The sequence below is a fragment of the Schistocerca cancellata genome, chromosome 12 (genome assembly GCF_023864275.1).
Source record: "Schistocerca cancellata isolate TAMUIC-IGC-003103 chromosome 12, iqSchCanc2.1, whole genome shotgun sequence".
Classification (NCBI taxonomy): domain Eukaryota; kingdom Metazoa; phylum Arthropoda; class Insecta; order Orthoptera; family Acrididae; genus Schistocerca; species Schistocerca cancellata.
This window is the reverse complement of record NC_064637.1, coordinates 30786856-30804972: the sequence shown is the minus strand read 5'-3', so window position 1 is coordinate 30804972 and position 18117 is coordinate 30786856. Positions and strand designations below refer to the sequence as shown.

At 40.3% G+C, this 18117-nt stretch overlaps 1 protein-coding gene across 1 annotated transcript in view; it reads left to right on the top strand.

Moving 5' to 3' along the window:
• Positions 1-18117, top strand: part of LOC126109417 (intermembrane lipid transfer protein Vps13) — a 443304-nt gene that overhangs the window by 400202 nt on the left and 24985 nt on the right. Inside the window, exons 55-57 of the mRNA XM_049914452.1 lie at positions 4969-5164; positions 11793-11910; positions 14447-14568. Coding sequence (XP_049770409.1) covers positions 4969-5164; positions 11793-11910; positions 14447-14568 — 436 coding nt within the window. The remainder of the gene's footprint in view (positions 1-4968; positions 5165-11792; positions 11911-14446; positions 14569-18117) is intronic.

Below are 18117 nucleotides of genomic sequence, written 5' to 3'. Positions count from 1 at the left end.
CTCATGTGTGAAGTAATCAGACTCTTGAAGCTGTTTTATACATTTGCGTTTGAGTCTTTAAAGAAATAAGGTTTACTCATGGAAAGTATTCCTGTAGTAGTTGATGTTAGAGCTGCACCTTTTTTTAGATTGAAGTCAGCTGACAGGTATACTGAATTAAAGGAAGTCCCTCTAACTAAGGACTCACCTTCAGAGGAGATCGGGTATCCAAGTAGAGAAGGAATTAGCATATTTCATCAAAATTTAAGAGGTGTTAGAGATGAAGTTAGTGAACTGTCTATAGATGTTTACTCTGACATTATTGGTATATCGAAGCACCACTTAAGTAATTTGACAATTCAGAGTCTTCCTGTTGTTTATAGCTCCCCTAACTCTGATTTTAGATCATTTCTTGGTTAACTTTATAGGAAATACCAAAAATTAGTTAAATGTGGTGAGTTCAGTATTAAATTTGTACATGATTGTGCAAGAAAAAGAATGTATATAGATCTCCTAAACTCATATAATCTGATGCAGACTGTGTTTTTTCCAACTAGGGTGCAGGGGAACAGTAGCACAGTCATAGACAATATTTTTATTCATTCTCTATTATTAGATGGGCATTCTGTTAGTTAAAGGGTCAATGGCTTTTTCAGACCATGATGCACAAATTTTAACAGTAAAAGGCTTTTGTACTCAAACAAATGTCACATATAATTACAAACTATGTAGGGAAGCCAAGGCAATGGCAATAGAGTTTTTTAAACCTCATTAAGGAACAAGAATGGCAGGATGTTTATAGTGCTGATAACATAGATGAAAAATATAATACTTTCCTTAATGAATTTCTCATGCTCTTTGAGAGTTGCTTTCCATTAGAACATTGTGAATGCGGTAGTAGCAGCGAAAGGCAGCCTGGGGGGCTGACTAGTGGGATAAAGATACCATATATAACAAAGCCAGAATTATATCAAAATGTTAGAAGTAGTCACAATCAAGCTACAGTAGCCCTTACAAACAGTATTGTAAGGTGCTGAAGAATGTTATTAGCAAGGCAAAGAGTATGTGGTATGCAAATAGAATAGGTAAATCACAGGATAAAATTAAAACCATATAGTCAGCAGCACAAGATTGGCAATATAAAGTCATTTTGTAGTAAAAATATTTCTGTTACTGATAAGTCAAGATATATGTACAGTATTTAACAGTCACTTTCTGAGCATTGTTGGTGAATTAAATAAAAACTTAGTTTCTACAGGGAATCGTGTAACTCTCTCGTAAAATGCATTTCCGAGATCGATGTCTGAAATAATCCTCTTTGATACTGTCAAGGGGGAGATTGAGCCAATAATTAAATCGCTGAAGACTAAGGACTCTAATGGATATGGAATGTTTCCTCATCACTAAACACTAAGTGTGGAAGATAACTGTCACCCTCCATGTTGTCAAGAATGAAATTACAGAACTCCACACATTGTTGCTTATCACCTTCACTAAGAGCTTGCAGTAGTTGAATTTTGTATGGTTTCACATGTAGACGTTGACACAACACACGCCAGACGGACATCAGGGGCACGTCGAGCTGTCGAGCTGCACGGCAAACAGATTTCTGTTGACTCTTTGTGAAACTATGGCGGATGCATTCGACATCTGTGTCAGATACTCAGGGATGGCTCAGTGATTTGCTTTACACAAACAACCTGTTTCTCGGAACTGTACATGCCACTGTCTAATGCTTCGTGCTGTAGGAGGATCCACACCGTACCTAGTATGAAAGTCACTCTGAACAGTTATTACTGACCTGCACTGTGTAAAACATAGAACAAAAAACACATTCTGTTGTCCCGAAATCATTTTTACTAGAACTGACGTGGACGCACACTGCTGCTACCTAGCGGGAACCGTGAGAAACATCAGAGTTGTTCGCGCACTTACCTCAAACGACATAATAGTTACAATATTTTTAAATCGAATGATTCTTTTTGATATACCCTGTATAAGTGGATATTGGTATTAAATTGAAAATTACAAAATAATGAAAGATGTCATATCACATGACTTGTAAATATGCTCAGAATTATACAAAATGCAAGTCAGAGGAAAGTTCGTGTCAAAACGAATCCAAAAAGTCCACTGATAAGCAAATGGGAGAACTACAGCAGTGTTGAAATTGAAATGGAAATTGAAATGTAGGTGACTCAGGGACCACCTATATTCGTAGCATTTACGGGTCGTGTACAGATGCTGTTGGAAGGCAATACAGGAAACAGTGATAATATAGACGTAGGTGGCAACACAACTTTGGCAGACAAGTATGTATCACAACCACCAAATATCACTAGGCTGCCAGCCAATACTATGTGCAACAAACTTGTGATTTATCTATTCTCTAAGTGTCAGGGTGTTAAACATATTGATAATTAAATTACATTTTAATACAAAACACTTGTTACGATTTTATCCCAGCATTTTCACAAAAATCCACGGCACGTATGCGAAATGTGCTCACAGAACTGTTTTGGACAGATCCCTGTGGCTCAGCTAAATCTGTGACCAAACATTTGTGCTACTCTTCTTTGCATATATTCAGTATCTTGTTGGTGGTATTTGATTATGGGTCCCACACACTCAAATAAACTGAAATATGCCACCTGCACATAGGCCCGATTTTTATGTTCATTTCTATAAGAGCTCAGACTTTCAGTTTTGGAATCTCGAAATTTTATCCCATATTTGACTAGTGGTACTTCGGTCTTAGGGAAGCTGGGTTGACTGCGAAGCCCTCCGAGGTCGTGTCGGCACGAAAAGAGATTTCTTCGTAGGGCACGTCGTGTCTGCCAAAGGGGTGAAGGTCAACAAATTCTGTGTACTGTGGAAGAAAAAAAAGACATAACTCGTGTTATTGGAATGGTAATTTTTCTAGGAAATTCCTACCAAACTTTGCACAAACTGCTGCTCTCCTGAACTGACTTCATTGCGAGCAGTGTTCGAGGCGTTTAGATGTGCCTCGAGTAATGCCCTCGTTGGGTATTTCTAATTCCAGTTTGCCATTTTTCGTGCAAACTGAAGCATCCGATTCTGCTGTCATGGCGGTTCTCCTGCGAGAACGAGGGGGAGAATGTAGGCCTGTAGCTTATGCCTCGAGGGCATTATCAGGACCTGTGACTCATTACTCTGTGAATGAGCCTGAAGTGTTGGTGGTTTTGTACGTGTTAAAAAAGTTTAGGTTTTAGCCTGAACATAGAAAATTCCATCAGAAGCTAATAATTCTTAAAAACATTAATGAAAAAAGTATGATATGATTAGATAATTTGAAATAGTGACATCTCAAGTTAAAAATTGCATGCTGGTGGTAAGCAGTTTTGATCGTATCCAGACTATTTTCAAACCACATCTGTGGATCACAACGAATGGCATCCTTCTCCCATTACATCTCTGGCAGGCGACATTCCTCACCACCAACTTCACTCGTATGCGTGGCAGTGGCTGTCATCTCTGTGCTACAAGACCCAGTTTACATTTATGTAAACCTTTATATCATATTTTATTTGAATCTAGATTGATATTTTAAGTTCTCACATACGTTACCATTGTATGTTATGCCGTGTCGGCTCTCAGTGCGGTGATGCATCAGGTGAGGGGTCGGAGCTTCTCCTTTGTAACGCATAGCTTTTTCATGCTCTTTATCAGTTACCGTAGGTGTCTTCAGACACTTGTCAGTGCTCGACTCATCATCTCTGCATATCACCTAATGGTATACAAACCTTTTTGTTTTATTATTATTGTGTATCCGTATTTTATTGTGTAGGTAAATTGTGTAATACTGGTACCTGTTCCTCAGTAAAAGTTATTATTTGTTGCATTCCTGAGACACGGTCTGGTGACCTATATACAGGGTGTTACAAAAATGTACGGCCAAACTTTCAGGAAACATTCCTCACACAAAAGAAAGAAAATATGTTATGTGGACATGTGTCCAGAAATGCTTACTTTCCATGTTAGAGCTCATTTTATTACTTCTCTTCAAATCACATTAATCGTGGAATGGAAACACACAGCAACAGAACGTACCAGCGTGACTTCAAACACTTTGTTACAGGAAATGTTCAAAATGTCCTCCGTTAGCAAGGATACCTGCATCCGCCCTCCATCACATGGAATCCCTGATGCGCTGATGCAGTCCTGGAGAATGGCGTATTGTATCACAGCCGTCCACAATATGAGCACAAAGAGTCTCTACCCGGGGTTGCATAGTCAAGAGCTTTCTAATGCCCCCATAAATGAAAGTCAAGATGGTTGAGGTCAGGAGAGCATGGAGGCCACGGAATTGGTCCGCCTCTACCAATCCATCGGTCACCGAATCTGTTGTGTAAAAGCGTACGAACACTTCGACGGAAATGTGCAGTAGCTCCATCGCGCATAAACCACATGTTGTGTCGTACTTGTAAAGGCACATGTTCTAGCAGCACAGGTAGAGTATCCCGTATGAAATCATAATAATGTGCTCCATTCAGTGTAGGTGGAAGAACATGGGGCCCAATCGAGACATCACCAACAATGCCTGCCCAAACGTTCACAGAAAATCTGTGTTGATGACGTGATTGCACAATTGCGTGCGGATTCTCGTCAGCCCACACATGTCGATTATGAAAATTTACAATTTGATCATCAGAATCGAGGAAGTACAGTACATTCTGATGAAACTAAAATGTGTTCTAACATAGAAATTAATTTCCGGACACATGTCCACATAACATCTTTTCATTATTTGTGTGTGAGGAATGTTTCCTGAAAGTTTGGCCGTACCTTTTTGTAACATCCTGTACAATTGAGACCCGTTACTGTTGAAACGATTTTCAAGTTTTAATAAAAAAAAATAGATAAATAAATAAATAAATTTGTTATCGAGACCGATTACTACTTCAAATTTGTGAGAAGTGTCAGTGAGTCTTCCAGTTACCCATCAACCTCTGTGCCTCCGGTTCGCAGGCTGGCCTACTTCGAGCGGCAGTACACATTCCTGACGCAGCGGCAACTGGTGTCGGAGGCGACGTCACACTACGTGGGGCAGACATTGAAACAGATATACGTGCTGGTGCTAGGGCTGGACGTGCTGGGAAACCCGTACGGCCTCGTCGTGGGGCTCACACAGGGTGTGGAGGACCTCTTCTACGAGCCCTTCCAGGTCAGCACCGGCCTCTGTACTGTACAAAACTTTAGCTTAGCAAGTATTGTAGCATATTTGTGATCGAGCCAGCTTTGGGACTTTCCAGCTGACAGACCTCGACAAGCTATTATTGGTGAAATCTGTTCGTGTGAAGCTAGTTTTCGGTGTACTCCATAGGAGTGTTATACAGCCATTACTGTTTTATATATACACTGACAGAAAAAAAATCAGAACACCAAAATATAATTAATGTAGAGTAATGAATTTTTGGGAATACATTTGTCTAGGTAACATTGTGAGATCACAGGGTAATGCAAGTGCAAGATAAGCTGTTGCAGATGTGAAGTGCTGCTACATTAGGAAGCAGTGTAACCACCAAATTGTTGAATGCAAGTACACAGATCTGTATGCATTGTGTTATGCAGATGCTAGATGTCAGTTTGTGGTATGGAGTTTGATGCCTGTTGGACTCGGTCACTCAATACAGGGGTGGCTAATGCCAATTGTGGACAGTGCCAGAGTTGTCATCCGACGGGGTCCCGTATTTGCTCAATTGGAGACAGATCTCGTGATTGAGCAGTCAGAGGCGATGTGTCGATGTGCCGTAGAATGTGTCGGGTTACGCCGGCAGTATATGGGTGAGTGTTATGATGTTGGAAAACACACCCTGTAATGCTGTTCGTGAAAGGCAGCACAGCAGGTCAAATCACTAGATTGATGTACAAATTTCCAGTTGGGCTGCACGGGATAATCACAAGAGTGCTGTTGCTGTCGTACGAAATTGCACACTTGACTACAACTCCACGTGTAGGTCCAGTGTGTCTAACACACCTACAATTTGGTTGCAGGCCCTCGACTGGCCGCCTCCTAACCGACATGCGGCCATCGCTGGCATCAAGGCGGAAACAGTTTTCATCAGAAAACACGACAGACCTCCATCCTGCCCTGCAGTGGGCTCTCACGTGACATCAGCGAAGTCGCAAATGGTGGTCGGTGGTGATGATTCGAATGCACACTACAATACATCTGGTACAGAGAGCTATCCTCGAAGTAACCAGTTTGTAACAATTTGTTGTGTCACTGTGGTGCCAACTGCTGCTCAAATTGCTGCTGCAGATGCAGTACAATGCGCAAAAGCTGTACGCCGACTGTACATTCTTGCGGCCGACTGTACATTCTTGCGGCCGACTGTACATTCTTGCGGCCGACTGTACATTCCTGCGGCCGACTGTACATTCCTGCGGCCGACTGTACATTCCTGCGGCCGACTGTACATTCCTGCGGCCGACTGTACATTCCTGCGGCCGACTGTACATTCCTGCGGCCGACTGTACATTCCTGCGGCCGACTGTACATTCCTGCGGCCGACTGTACATTCCTGCGGCCGACTGTACATTCCTGCGGCCGACTGTACATTCTTGCTGCCGACACTGCCAGCAATCTTTTACAGTGGCTGTATTTCTGCCAAGTCTTTTTGCAGTATTACAGAAGGGACATCCAGCCTCTCATAGCTCTGTTACATGACATGTTCCAACTCAGTGAGGTGTTGATAATGACATCTCTGTCGCTTGAAGGCATTCTTGACTAACATCAACTCACCATGTCCAATCTCAAAGGTAACTAATGCTCACAACCGTTACATTGTGTACAAAGGGCGTTCAAAAAGTTTTGCACAGTCATCTCTATTTTTTTTATTTTTTGCAGGAGGAGAATGAAATTTTTTGTGAACATACTTGGAACATTTAGCTATACATTGAGCCTACTCGTGTAGCCTCCATCAGCTGTGACGCATCTGGCCCAACGTTCTTTTCGTGATGGAAATGCCCTCTGGTAAAATTCTGGGGATTGACTTTTACACCATAGCTCAACACAGGAAATAAGGTCTTCCTCACTATCAAATGTTTTATTGCGCAGGTGGGCCTTCAGACGACCAGACAGGTAAAAATCAGACGGATGTCTGGACTGTAGGGAAGATGAGGAATAATTTTCCAGGCCATTTTCCTGATATTTCTCTTATGTCATAAGGGCTGTAAGGGCTTTTGCATTGTCGTGGTGTAGTCTGATGAGCTGACCCTGAAGCTGTGGTCTGTGGATCTCGATGCCACGTCGCAACTTGTCCAGTGACAAACTGTAATGGTCCTGGTTAATTGTGGAGCCAAGTTCCATAAAGTCAATGAAAATGACACCACACTGATCTCAGAAGAAGGAGGCCATCACCTTTTGGCCTGCTGTTTGTGAAACTCTTGGTTTCTTCTTGCAAGGGAAACCCGCATGACGCCACTCCACAGACTGGGTTTGCTCTCAGGTTCGGACAAAACAACCGTGTTTGATCCTGGGTAATGACACCATCAAAACAATATTTCCACTCTTCAGTTAAGGTCTTCATGATATCCTCGCACACATTCTTCCTCATTGTTTTCATTTCTCTTGTCAATAATCTAGGCACCAAATGTGCACTGATTTTTCTGTACCCTATTGACTGTACTAAAAGAGGAATGTGATGAAATTGAAGAACTGGACAGGAAGGGAAGATACGACTTACTATACAACAGAGTAAAGACTATGGCATGGGAACAAAACAGAGCAGGAAGTGCTACTATGGAAATTTTGAGTAAAGACGAAGAGGTAGTGTACAAAGATCGTGACGATATCCTCCAGAGGTGGGAAGAATATCTAAAAGAGCTATATGACACAAATAGCAAACCAGAAACTCTGGAACTTGAATCACATGGCAGTGTATGTGATGACGAGAAAGGACCAACCATCATAATGGAAGAAGTAAAGTCTGCCATAGCTGCAATGAAAAATTGCAAAGCGGTAGGTACAGATAAAATACCAGGAGAAATACTAAAATACTTGAAACAAGATGGAATAAGAGAAATATTGAGGTTATGTAATAAAATATGACAGTGGTGAATGGCCTGAGGACTTTCTGACAACAGTAATGATTCCATTACCGAAAAAACAAGGAACCAAGAAATGCAGTGAGCGCAGGACAATCAGCCTCATTTCACATGCAGCCAAAGTGATGTTAAGAATAATTAACAAAAGACTTGAAAAAGTAATGGAGGAGAATCTTGGCGAGGAGCAGTTTGGCTTTAGATGGAATACGGGCACCAGAGATGCAATAGGGCTCCTACGAATCTTGGGAGAAAGGTTTATTGAAAAAGGAAGAAACCTATATATGTGCTTCATCGATCTAGAAAAGGCATTTGACATTGTGGTTTGGGACAAGCTGGTGACTATAATGAGGGAAAAGAGAGTGGACTGGAAAACCAGAAGACTTATAAACTCATATCTTAATAAAAAAGTTTCAGTTAAAGTGAGAGGAGAAAGTACAAACTGGATCAGACTAGGAAAAGGAGTTAGACAAGGATGCTGTCTATAACCTACTCTTTTCAACCTCTACTTGGAAAATATGATTGACCAATGCTCATTAGATGACAAAGGAGTAGAAATTGGAGGAAGAAGAGTAGGGTGCTTGAGATGTGCTGATGACATGGTCCTTCTAGCCACAGGGGTAAAAGAATTACAGGATTTGGTGGACACCATTGCAACTAACGGAAAAAAAGTATGGAATGAAAATTAACACAAATAAAACAAAAGTATTGGCAATAGGAGGAAATAAGGAAATAAAAATTAAGCTGAATGGAGAAATACTAGAACAGGTGCAAAACTTTAAGTATCTTGGAAGCAGGATAGACACTGACTGGAAGTGCACCACAGAAATTAAAACAAGGATAGTAATGGCAAAACAGGTGTTTTATAAGAAAAGGAGAATTTTCTGCAGCGGTCTGGACAGAGAACTCTGAAAGAGACTCATAAAATGTCTTGTATGGAGTGTTCTTCTATATGGCGCTGAAACATGGACTATGAGGAAAAAAGACAGAGATCTGGACATGGCGGAGGATGGAAAGAATAAGTTGGATGGACAGAGTAAAAAATGAAGAGGTACTGAGAAGTGTGGGAGAGAAAAGACAGTTACTAGATGTAATAAAGAGAAGAAAAAGAAATTGGATTGGGCATATATTAAGAAAGAATGACGGACTGATAAAAACAGTTTTAGAAGGTTATGTAGAAGGGAAAAGGAAGCGAGGAAGGAAGAGATTCGAGATACTGGATGACATGATGGACGGTACAACATACAGCAGCCTTAAGAAGGAAGCAATGGATCGCAGAAAATGGAGAGGCAAAGGACCTGCTAATATAGCAGATAACTGATGATGATAATGATTGACTGTACCAGTGATACCACATTACCCAATGACAAACGAGTCATTTCAGCAAGCTCTCGTGTCGTCACACATCTGTCTGTTTGGATGATTTGATCAATGGTTTCCTTATTCACACCACTCACTGCCGTCGATGGTCTACCGCATCGTGGATTGTCCAGTAGAGAGAAATCGCCTTCTTTAAACCTCTGCAACCATCGCTGGATACTGCTGTGATCCACTGTGTCCTCCCCGTAAGCAGGGAGCAGCCTCCTGTGAATCGATGGGGCAGAGTCTAGGAAGAGGAACTCCATCACCGACCGTTGTCGCAACCTGACAACTACTTCACGGTCCATTATGGCTCACCTGTGAACAAAAGAAAATACTTTTATATACCAACTTATAGCTAAATGTTCCAAGTATGAGATTTTTCGTGAACATTCTCCTCCTGCAAAAAATAAAAAAATTAGAGACGACTGTGCAAAACTTTTTGAATGCCCTTTGTATTTGAAGTAAACCTGATTTGCATTCTCATAGTGCTGCTACAAGTGCCACTCTTCTGTGGCTGGCCTGAAATCTGAATAGACATCATGTTTCATATGTAGAAAGTGTTTGTGTCACACAACTCCTTTTTGGTGATGCAATATTTTTTCTGTCAGTGTATAACTAATCTAGTGGTTCACGTCAGAAGCTCCTGGAGACTCTTTTTAAACAATGCTGTTTTCTGGACAACATTTTTCAAAACTTTGATGCTATCTTTGGGAGTATCTAACCATAAAATTTTCCAGTATTTCTTCAATCTCATAGACTCAACACACTAACTTGTATAGTCATTTGGTTGTCACTCCTCCCAATGATTTTAGAAATTTCAAGAGAGTATTATCGATCCCTTCCACCTAATTCCTTCACAGATCTTCCAAACCTTTGTCAAACTCTGACTTTAATACTGGATCCTCTATATCTTCCTTATCAACTTCCATTTCCTCGTATATCATATCGCCTGAAAGTTCTTCACTCCTAGTAGAAGCCTTCAGTGTACTCATTCCACCTGTCTGCTCTCTTCTCTTTCTTCGACAGTGTTTTCCCTCTTGTACTCTCATCGTTGATATAATTTTCCTGCTGCCCATTTCATTTCCCTGCATTTTCTACTAATTTTGTTCCTTAGTGACTTGTCTTGCTATATTTATATTTTCTCCTGAAAATCAAACAAGGGAAAATCCAGTATAAAATAATGACAATATTATGAAAAGAGAAGTTGCTACTCGGCATACAGCGGAAATGCTGATTCACAGATAGAAACAATGAAAAGACTGTCAGACAAGTATGCTTTCAGCCCAAAATGACCTTCATCGCAAATGCTACCCACACGTGCGTGACCACAGTCTCTTGCTGCCGAGGCCAGACACTGTGTGTGTGTGTGTGTGTGTGTGTGTGTGTGTGTGCACTTATTTGACAGTCTTTTTGTTGTACCTATCTGCAACTCAGCATTTCCTCTTTATGGTCAGTAGCAACTGACCTTTTCATAGTATTAAACAATGGAAAATCCAGGATGGAATGTAACAGTACGAGAGAAGGAAAGTTGCTACTCATCATATCGCGGAGCTGCTGAGCTGCGATAGGCACAATAAAAAGATTCACAAAAACATAGCTTTCGGCCATTAAGGCCTTTTTCAGCAGTAAACACACACACACACACACACACACACACACACACACACACAAGCACTTGCATGAGAGAGAGAGAGAGAGAGAGAGAGAGAGAGAGGGAGTGTGAGTGTGAGTGTGAGTGTGAGTGAGGCAGCTCAGCATCTCCGCTATATGGTGAGTAGCAACTTTCCTTCTCTCGTATTGTTACTTTTCATAGTATTGTTATTTCTCATGAAAATGTTTGTACTGCCATCTTTTGTTGAAAAATTTAAGTATTTCTTCTGTTACATGAGGATCCTCCACAATTACCTTCCACATACCTACATTTGTCCTACTTCTTTCATCTCCCGTTTTAGGTATATCAATTCCTCTTCAACTGAACTGCTTGCTGTGCTATTCAATATAACACTGCCTATAGCCTCAGAGAATTTCAAATGCACTTCACCATGCTCACTGTTCAGTATTCCACTGCTTTTGGACATTGATTCTTCCGTAATATTCTCTTTAACTTCAGCCTTCTCTCCTTCATTACTAAATAATGATCTGAGTTTATATCTGCTCCTGATATACCTCGCAATCCATACCCAATTTCAGAACCTCTGTCTTGCCGTGCTTTAATTCAATGTATATCTTTCTATGTCTCAAGGGACTTTACCAATTTTCTCATTTTATTAGCACAGAAAAAGAGAAATGCTACCCTCGTCCACTGTGTGCAAAGTATAAAGGACTACTTGTTCTTGCTTGATCTACTATACATCTTTTTTACATCTGAAATGCTTTTTCTACAGGGAGCCATCCAAGGTCCAGGGGAGTTTGCCGAGGGTCTGGTTTTGGGTGTGCGCAGCCTGTTCGGACACACGGTTGGCGGGGCTGCAGGTGCCGTCTCCCGTATCACTGGTGCCATGGGTAAGTGACACTCGAACAGACTATGTTAACTTCGTGTCACATATCATGGGCCACTGAGGTATCACTCTGTTATCTTGTGGACTAAAAATCTGAAAACTGTTTTTGTGGACATCAAGAAATCCTTTGACTGTGTATCACTCGGCTACATATGGGAACACTTGAAGTTCCTGATCACATAAGAAATAGTCACCTTAGTATGTGTAGAGAGAAAGAAATGGCTTTCCTCCCAGGGAGGATTAATATTACAAGGAACTAATATACATTTTTACACTTGTCTTTAAAGTTGAATTTACCACTCCTTCCCATATTTTAACACACCATGTTGCCAAGATTATAAATGGTGTCCAAAAAAGTTTTCCTTTTCTTTGGAGGTGGCAGATTTTGCCATTCTTCTGACAATGATTATATGCTGTGTACAATTCTAATGGAAAGCTATATGACATTTTTAGCTGTGCTTTCTTCTTTTCTGTCACTGATTAATATTTGCACACTGGTTTTTGTATGCCTCAAACAGACAGTATTTCAAACTTTCTTGAAATATTTTTCAATGAAATGCACAAATTTTCTTTTTATGAAAGAGAGAGAGAGAGAGAGAGAGAGAGAGAGAGAGAGATATGCAAGGTGCGTCAGGAGGAAAGATACATGCTTTGATGGGTAATCCTACTGGATAGGTGATACTACTGGTAAATTAAGATACTGTTATGATATGGTTTGTTTAATTGGGAACGTTTCCTCACGGAAGGTGTTCAGACAGTCCACCGCCAACTTCAACGCATGTTGCTGCTCTTGTAGACAGGTGTCGTGTCACTGATCAGAGCTCAGTTTTGCATTCCTTTACCTGGGCACAATCACGTAAAATATGAGCGAGAAGTTCCTCTCTCTTGTCCACTCTGTACTTGTAAACATTGCTCTTCCGCCACCCCCACAAACAGTAATCCAATGGTGTAAGGTCGGGTGACCTCTGTGGACAAGCAATGACCCCACGGTGACCGATCCCATGACCAGGATACGTTGTGTGGAGATACTGTGTCACTGGCTGTACAGCACGTGTAGGAACTCTGTCATGCTGAAAGTACAAACAAGCTCGTGTTGCCAAAGGGATATCCTCCATGTATTCTGGTAACACATTTTGAAGAAACTCAAGATACCGTGTCCCAGTAAGACGGTTATCTAAAGCAACTGGACTGATGATTTGGTCATCAATAATACCACACCACACATTGACTGAGAAACAACATTGAAAATTCATTTCCGTAGTAGTGTGCACATTTTGATTTGCCCACACACGAGAGATGAGCGTCTTGTCGATTCCATTGCGGGTAAATGTTGACTCGTCAGTGAACATAATATGTGGACTTAGTCGATCGTTGGCAGTTATCCACTGACAGAATTCTTGCTGGGCGGCAGCATCTACTTCGTGCAGATGTTGTACACTCTGCCAATGAAAGGGATACAGACCGTGCTCGTGTACTGTGCGTGCCACTCGTCTTTCTAGAATACCGAGCTGCACAACAATTCTTCTAGAGCTAGTAGTAGGGTTGTGTTACACTACTTGAAGAACATTTTCAACTTCAGTAAGAGTTTGTTGTCCAGGACGTTCAGAGACAATGTTTATGCTGAGAAGCACACCACATTCACGCTAAACACCCTGCTGTCTGGCACTCTGCAATTTGGAAAACTTTGTTGGTATTATTGCAGAGCAGGTCTGGAATTCCAACGGGACAAACCGTAGACGAGCACCACGTCAGCATACTCTGCATGTGTGAAGATCCGTGGCATTTTCACTACACAAAACTGTATTCGTTGTTCTTGTAATAACACTGTAGTACCGTGCACTATGACAAGCACTGTTGGACTGAGATTTGTGGTAAACAACTGCACTGTGCACAAGTGAACTGTATACTGACGCGGTCAGTAAGGATGATGCCACATGTTTCCCATTACTAGTTGTTTTCATTGGTTTTCTGGAAACAGTTAAGAAAAGGGCAGAAGTTTATGAGGAGTTTTTTGTTCAGAATCACCACTAGTATCATACCTCAAAGCATGTTCCTCTCCTCCTGACTCGCCCTGTATATGCATGCTTGGATGATAGACATTCGATGTAGCTTTTCAAATAATGACTTGTGTGTTGCTTTTTAGCTCCCACTAGGGCACAGATTTTTTTTTTTAGACTAAAATATTTGAGCTGGTTAGTTTTCCCAAACCCCCGCCCCCTCCCAAAAAAATTAATCTGTTCTTAACTACTGAAACAATAAATGCATAATATACCTTTTCTTTTCTTTTCTGTTTTTCCCCCTCTGCAATTAAATCAGTGATGCTATATAAGACATTGCTGGGTAGTTTCCAGAGTGCAGACATGGATTAAAATTGGGGAATTAAAAAAGATGTGTGAACTGGAAGAGTATTAATGAACAGAAAGTAAGAACGAAGCATAAGACAGTGTTTCATTTACAATTTTGACCTTGATAACATAAATGTCTGAAGATGCTGTTGTGATTATATTTCACTGTGAACATCCAGAAATGTTACTCTGCAGGGAAAGGCCTAGCAGCACTAACGTTCGACAAGGAGTACCAGCGTAAGAGGCGTGAGGCGTTGCAGCAGCGGGCACCCAATGTGCAGACGGGCCTGGCACAGAGCGGCAAGGGCCTGGTCATGGTACGTCTCTCTCTCTCTCTCTCTCTCTCTCTCTCTCACACACACACACACACACACACACACACACACACACACACACACACACACACACCTCAATAACAACTGAACTCTCAATAGTGACCCCCACCTTGTTTCATGGTTCTATATAGCATGATCAATTCAAATGTTTAAGCAAAAATATCTCTGGAACAATAATAGATATTGAAAATAGACTTTCAGGGATGGAATGTAAGATTGGGGTCATGAAAGTAAATACTATAAGGCATTCTAAAACGTAAGCAAATATTACTTTCATCACAAACTTATGTTTTTAAAATGGATGCCACTAATTATTTCTTACGGCATCAATAACATAAAGAATCACAAATAGAATGGCATTGGTTTGCATCACAATATGTCAGTTAGCATCCGAGAAATTCCAAAGTGAAGTTGAAACTTGAAATAAATGAGATGTCCCACTGTTGCACACCCTGAGATACAAGCAAGAGTCCCAAGTTGCTCATAATTACAATGTGATTGACATACTACAATGCAACAAAAGCTGTACTTATTCCTGTTTTCAGTGTTATTCAGTGGACTGGAAACAAAACAGATATCCACTCACACAACTGCTCTTTACCCCTCGAAATGTTTTTTACTCTCTCCCTTTGTGTTTGGAGCCAAATCAGAAGACTCACGTTCGATGTGTCGCTCGATGTATCGTGTTAATTTACCTTTATTGTAACTTGGTAACTGTTAATGATCTTCTTTGTGTGGAGGTCCTGCAAAGCAGATCTCTGTAGAACCATGCTCAGCATGGAAAGACTTGAACTCTTTACCTTTGCAGCTGTTATTGGTGGAAGGAAAAACAATCAATGACTTCATCATTGGCTGACTGGTATTTGTTCCAGTGGATATACAGATGACACTTTCTTTGTAACTTGGAGCAGATATAAATTAAATATAACATCCACCTCAAAAGCTCGACAAGAAGTAAGTGACATTTCATTTTTGAGCTTCCTTTGTTCGTTGCTGTTTCCCTTCTTTGAGAGTCTGTCAGCTCCTCGGCAGTCGAGATACCACCAGACTGCGATGAAAAAACATAAAAGGCTCACCCACAGCAGGTGAAGATGTTCACTCGCCATCGTGCCGTGCCAATTACTCGAATTGCATGCTTCTCCCTGGAAACACTGCAGAAATGTGAAACACAATGATTGCCCACAGTATGTGTTTTTTGACTTATTCCCTACCTAATATTACTTTACTACTTTGTCACAATCATCTTCCCTTGTCATAAATAGACTGTGGGAAATGTTGTTTGCCTAAGTGGCCTGTAATGCTTAACCCTCTGTTCCCTGGCTGTTGATATTTGGTTGTTTGATACCAATATGTCCATTATAGTATTCCAGTATATCAATAAAGCACAAACTTGCAAATCCTTTATTTATTTTTTATTGTGCGTGACTGGACATGTGTGTTGTTTCCAGACCACTAAATAGCAGTGTAAATAGCATTTGATGCATCGTAGTATGTCAATCGCATTGTGATTATAAGCATCTCATGATGCACAATAATGGCACGTTTCATTTATCTTAAACATTGACTTCGCTGTGCAATTTCTCGGGATGTAATTGACATATTGTGATGTAATCAATGCCATTCTTTTTGTGATTTCTCATGTTATTGATAGCATTAGAAATGGTATAGTGTGCCCATTTAAAAAAAAAATTAAAAAAAAACATAAGTTTGCATTGAAATAATAATTGCTGACATTTTAGAATGTCTCATAGTGTTTACTTTCATGAGTCCCTGCCTTACTTTCATACATGTGAAAGTCGATTTTCAATATCTGATGTTGTTCCAGAGATATTTGCACTGAAACATTTAAGAGGTACACCCTGTATATATGATCTAAGTTGAAGGATATTTATGCTGATGATTCAGAAGTTGTTATAAGAAGACTTTTTCACTCAATTTATGCTAAGGTAATCTGCATTAATAAAGTAATGTAATTAACACACATTCAGTGGTATCTCTATTAATTATCCAGCTCTTGGTTATTTGCAGAGAATTTAAGCTGTATCCATGTATTATTATTATTGTTATTATTTTCCAGTAGCATTAAAATCTTTAAATTAAAAAAAAAAACCTTCCATGTGATTGCATATTAGGTAAAATAAAACACGGTTATGTAACAAGGAAACTTAGTCCTTTAAATCTGTATATGTTGGTCAGCAAAAGATTATTAGTTGTTTGAAATTTTTAAGACACATCAGATTTAAATTTTAAAGCTCTTGCTCTTCTGTACAGCAAAAATTCACTTGAAAACTAAATGTAGAGTAGGAAACAGAAAACTAAAAATTTTGTATACTTAAAAGAAGTTGGGAAAGACAGCCTGTGAATTTGTTTGGATATTTAGTAGGTAATTGTTGTCAGAAACTAATTGAAAGGAAAATTAACATTTATTTATAACAGAGATTATTAGAGACGTTCCTTATTTGTACATTTCACACTATTTCATTTTGTATTTCTCTAGTATATGTAGATGTGCAATGCACATGTCAAAAACAAAATTTAAAATGTTTTACAAATATAAAAAATATTTTCAAAAGATGTACCTCGAAGTACCATTCACAGAATTTCTCATTCTACTAACGAGAGGGTAATTTTAACATGATTGTGACAGAGGTGGACTAGTGGTTTGGAAACTTTGCAAAGACTTATAAATCACAAACTAGTTCCATACACAGTGTGGTAAGGGAGAGTGTTGTCGGAATTGCACACAGAAGCTAAAAAACATCACCTCTCTTCTTCCACAGCCAAAGAGAAGGAACCTTTGTCCTTAACACAATGTTCATAAAGCATTTGTTTACTCTGAATTCTTGACTAACACACACAAGAGGAGATGTGAGTGGAGCTTACGTGTCCCATTTTGAGGCTGTGTTTCTCTGTAGCCAGCCAAAAGTCTGAAAATAGTCATGCTGCAGCATCTACATATGTGAAGAAATGAAAGTTATTTGTGTAAAAGTAGGCAACATGTAATAAATTGGTTAAAAATATGCACAACTTTGACAGTGCACAGGACTTACATCTCAGTCAAGAATTTAGAGTAAACTAATGCTTTATGGACATTGCATCTACATCTACATCTACATCCATACTCCGCAAGCCACCTGACGGTGTGTGGCGGAGGGTACCTTGAGTACCTCTATCAGTTCTCCCTTCTATTCCAGTCTCGTATTGTTCGTGGAAACAAGGATTGTCGGTAAGCCTCTGTGTGGGCTCTAATCTCTCTGATTTTATCCTCATGGTCTCTTCGCGAGATATACGTAGGAGGGAGCAATATACTGCTTGACTTTTCGGTGAAGGTATGTTCTCGAAACTTTGACAAAAGCCCGTACCGAGCTACTGAGCATCTCTCCTGCAGAGTCTTCCACTGGAGTTTATCTATCATCTCTGTAACGCTTCCGCGATTACTAAATGATCCTGTAACGAAGCGCGCTGCTCTCCGTTGGATCTTCTCTATATCTTCTATCAACCCTATCTGGTACGGATCCCACACTGCTGAGC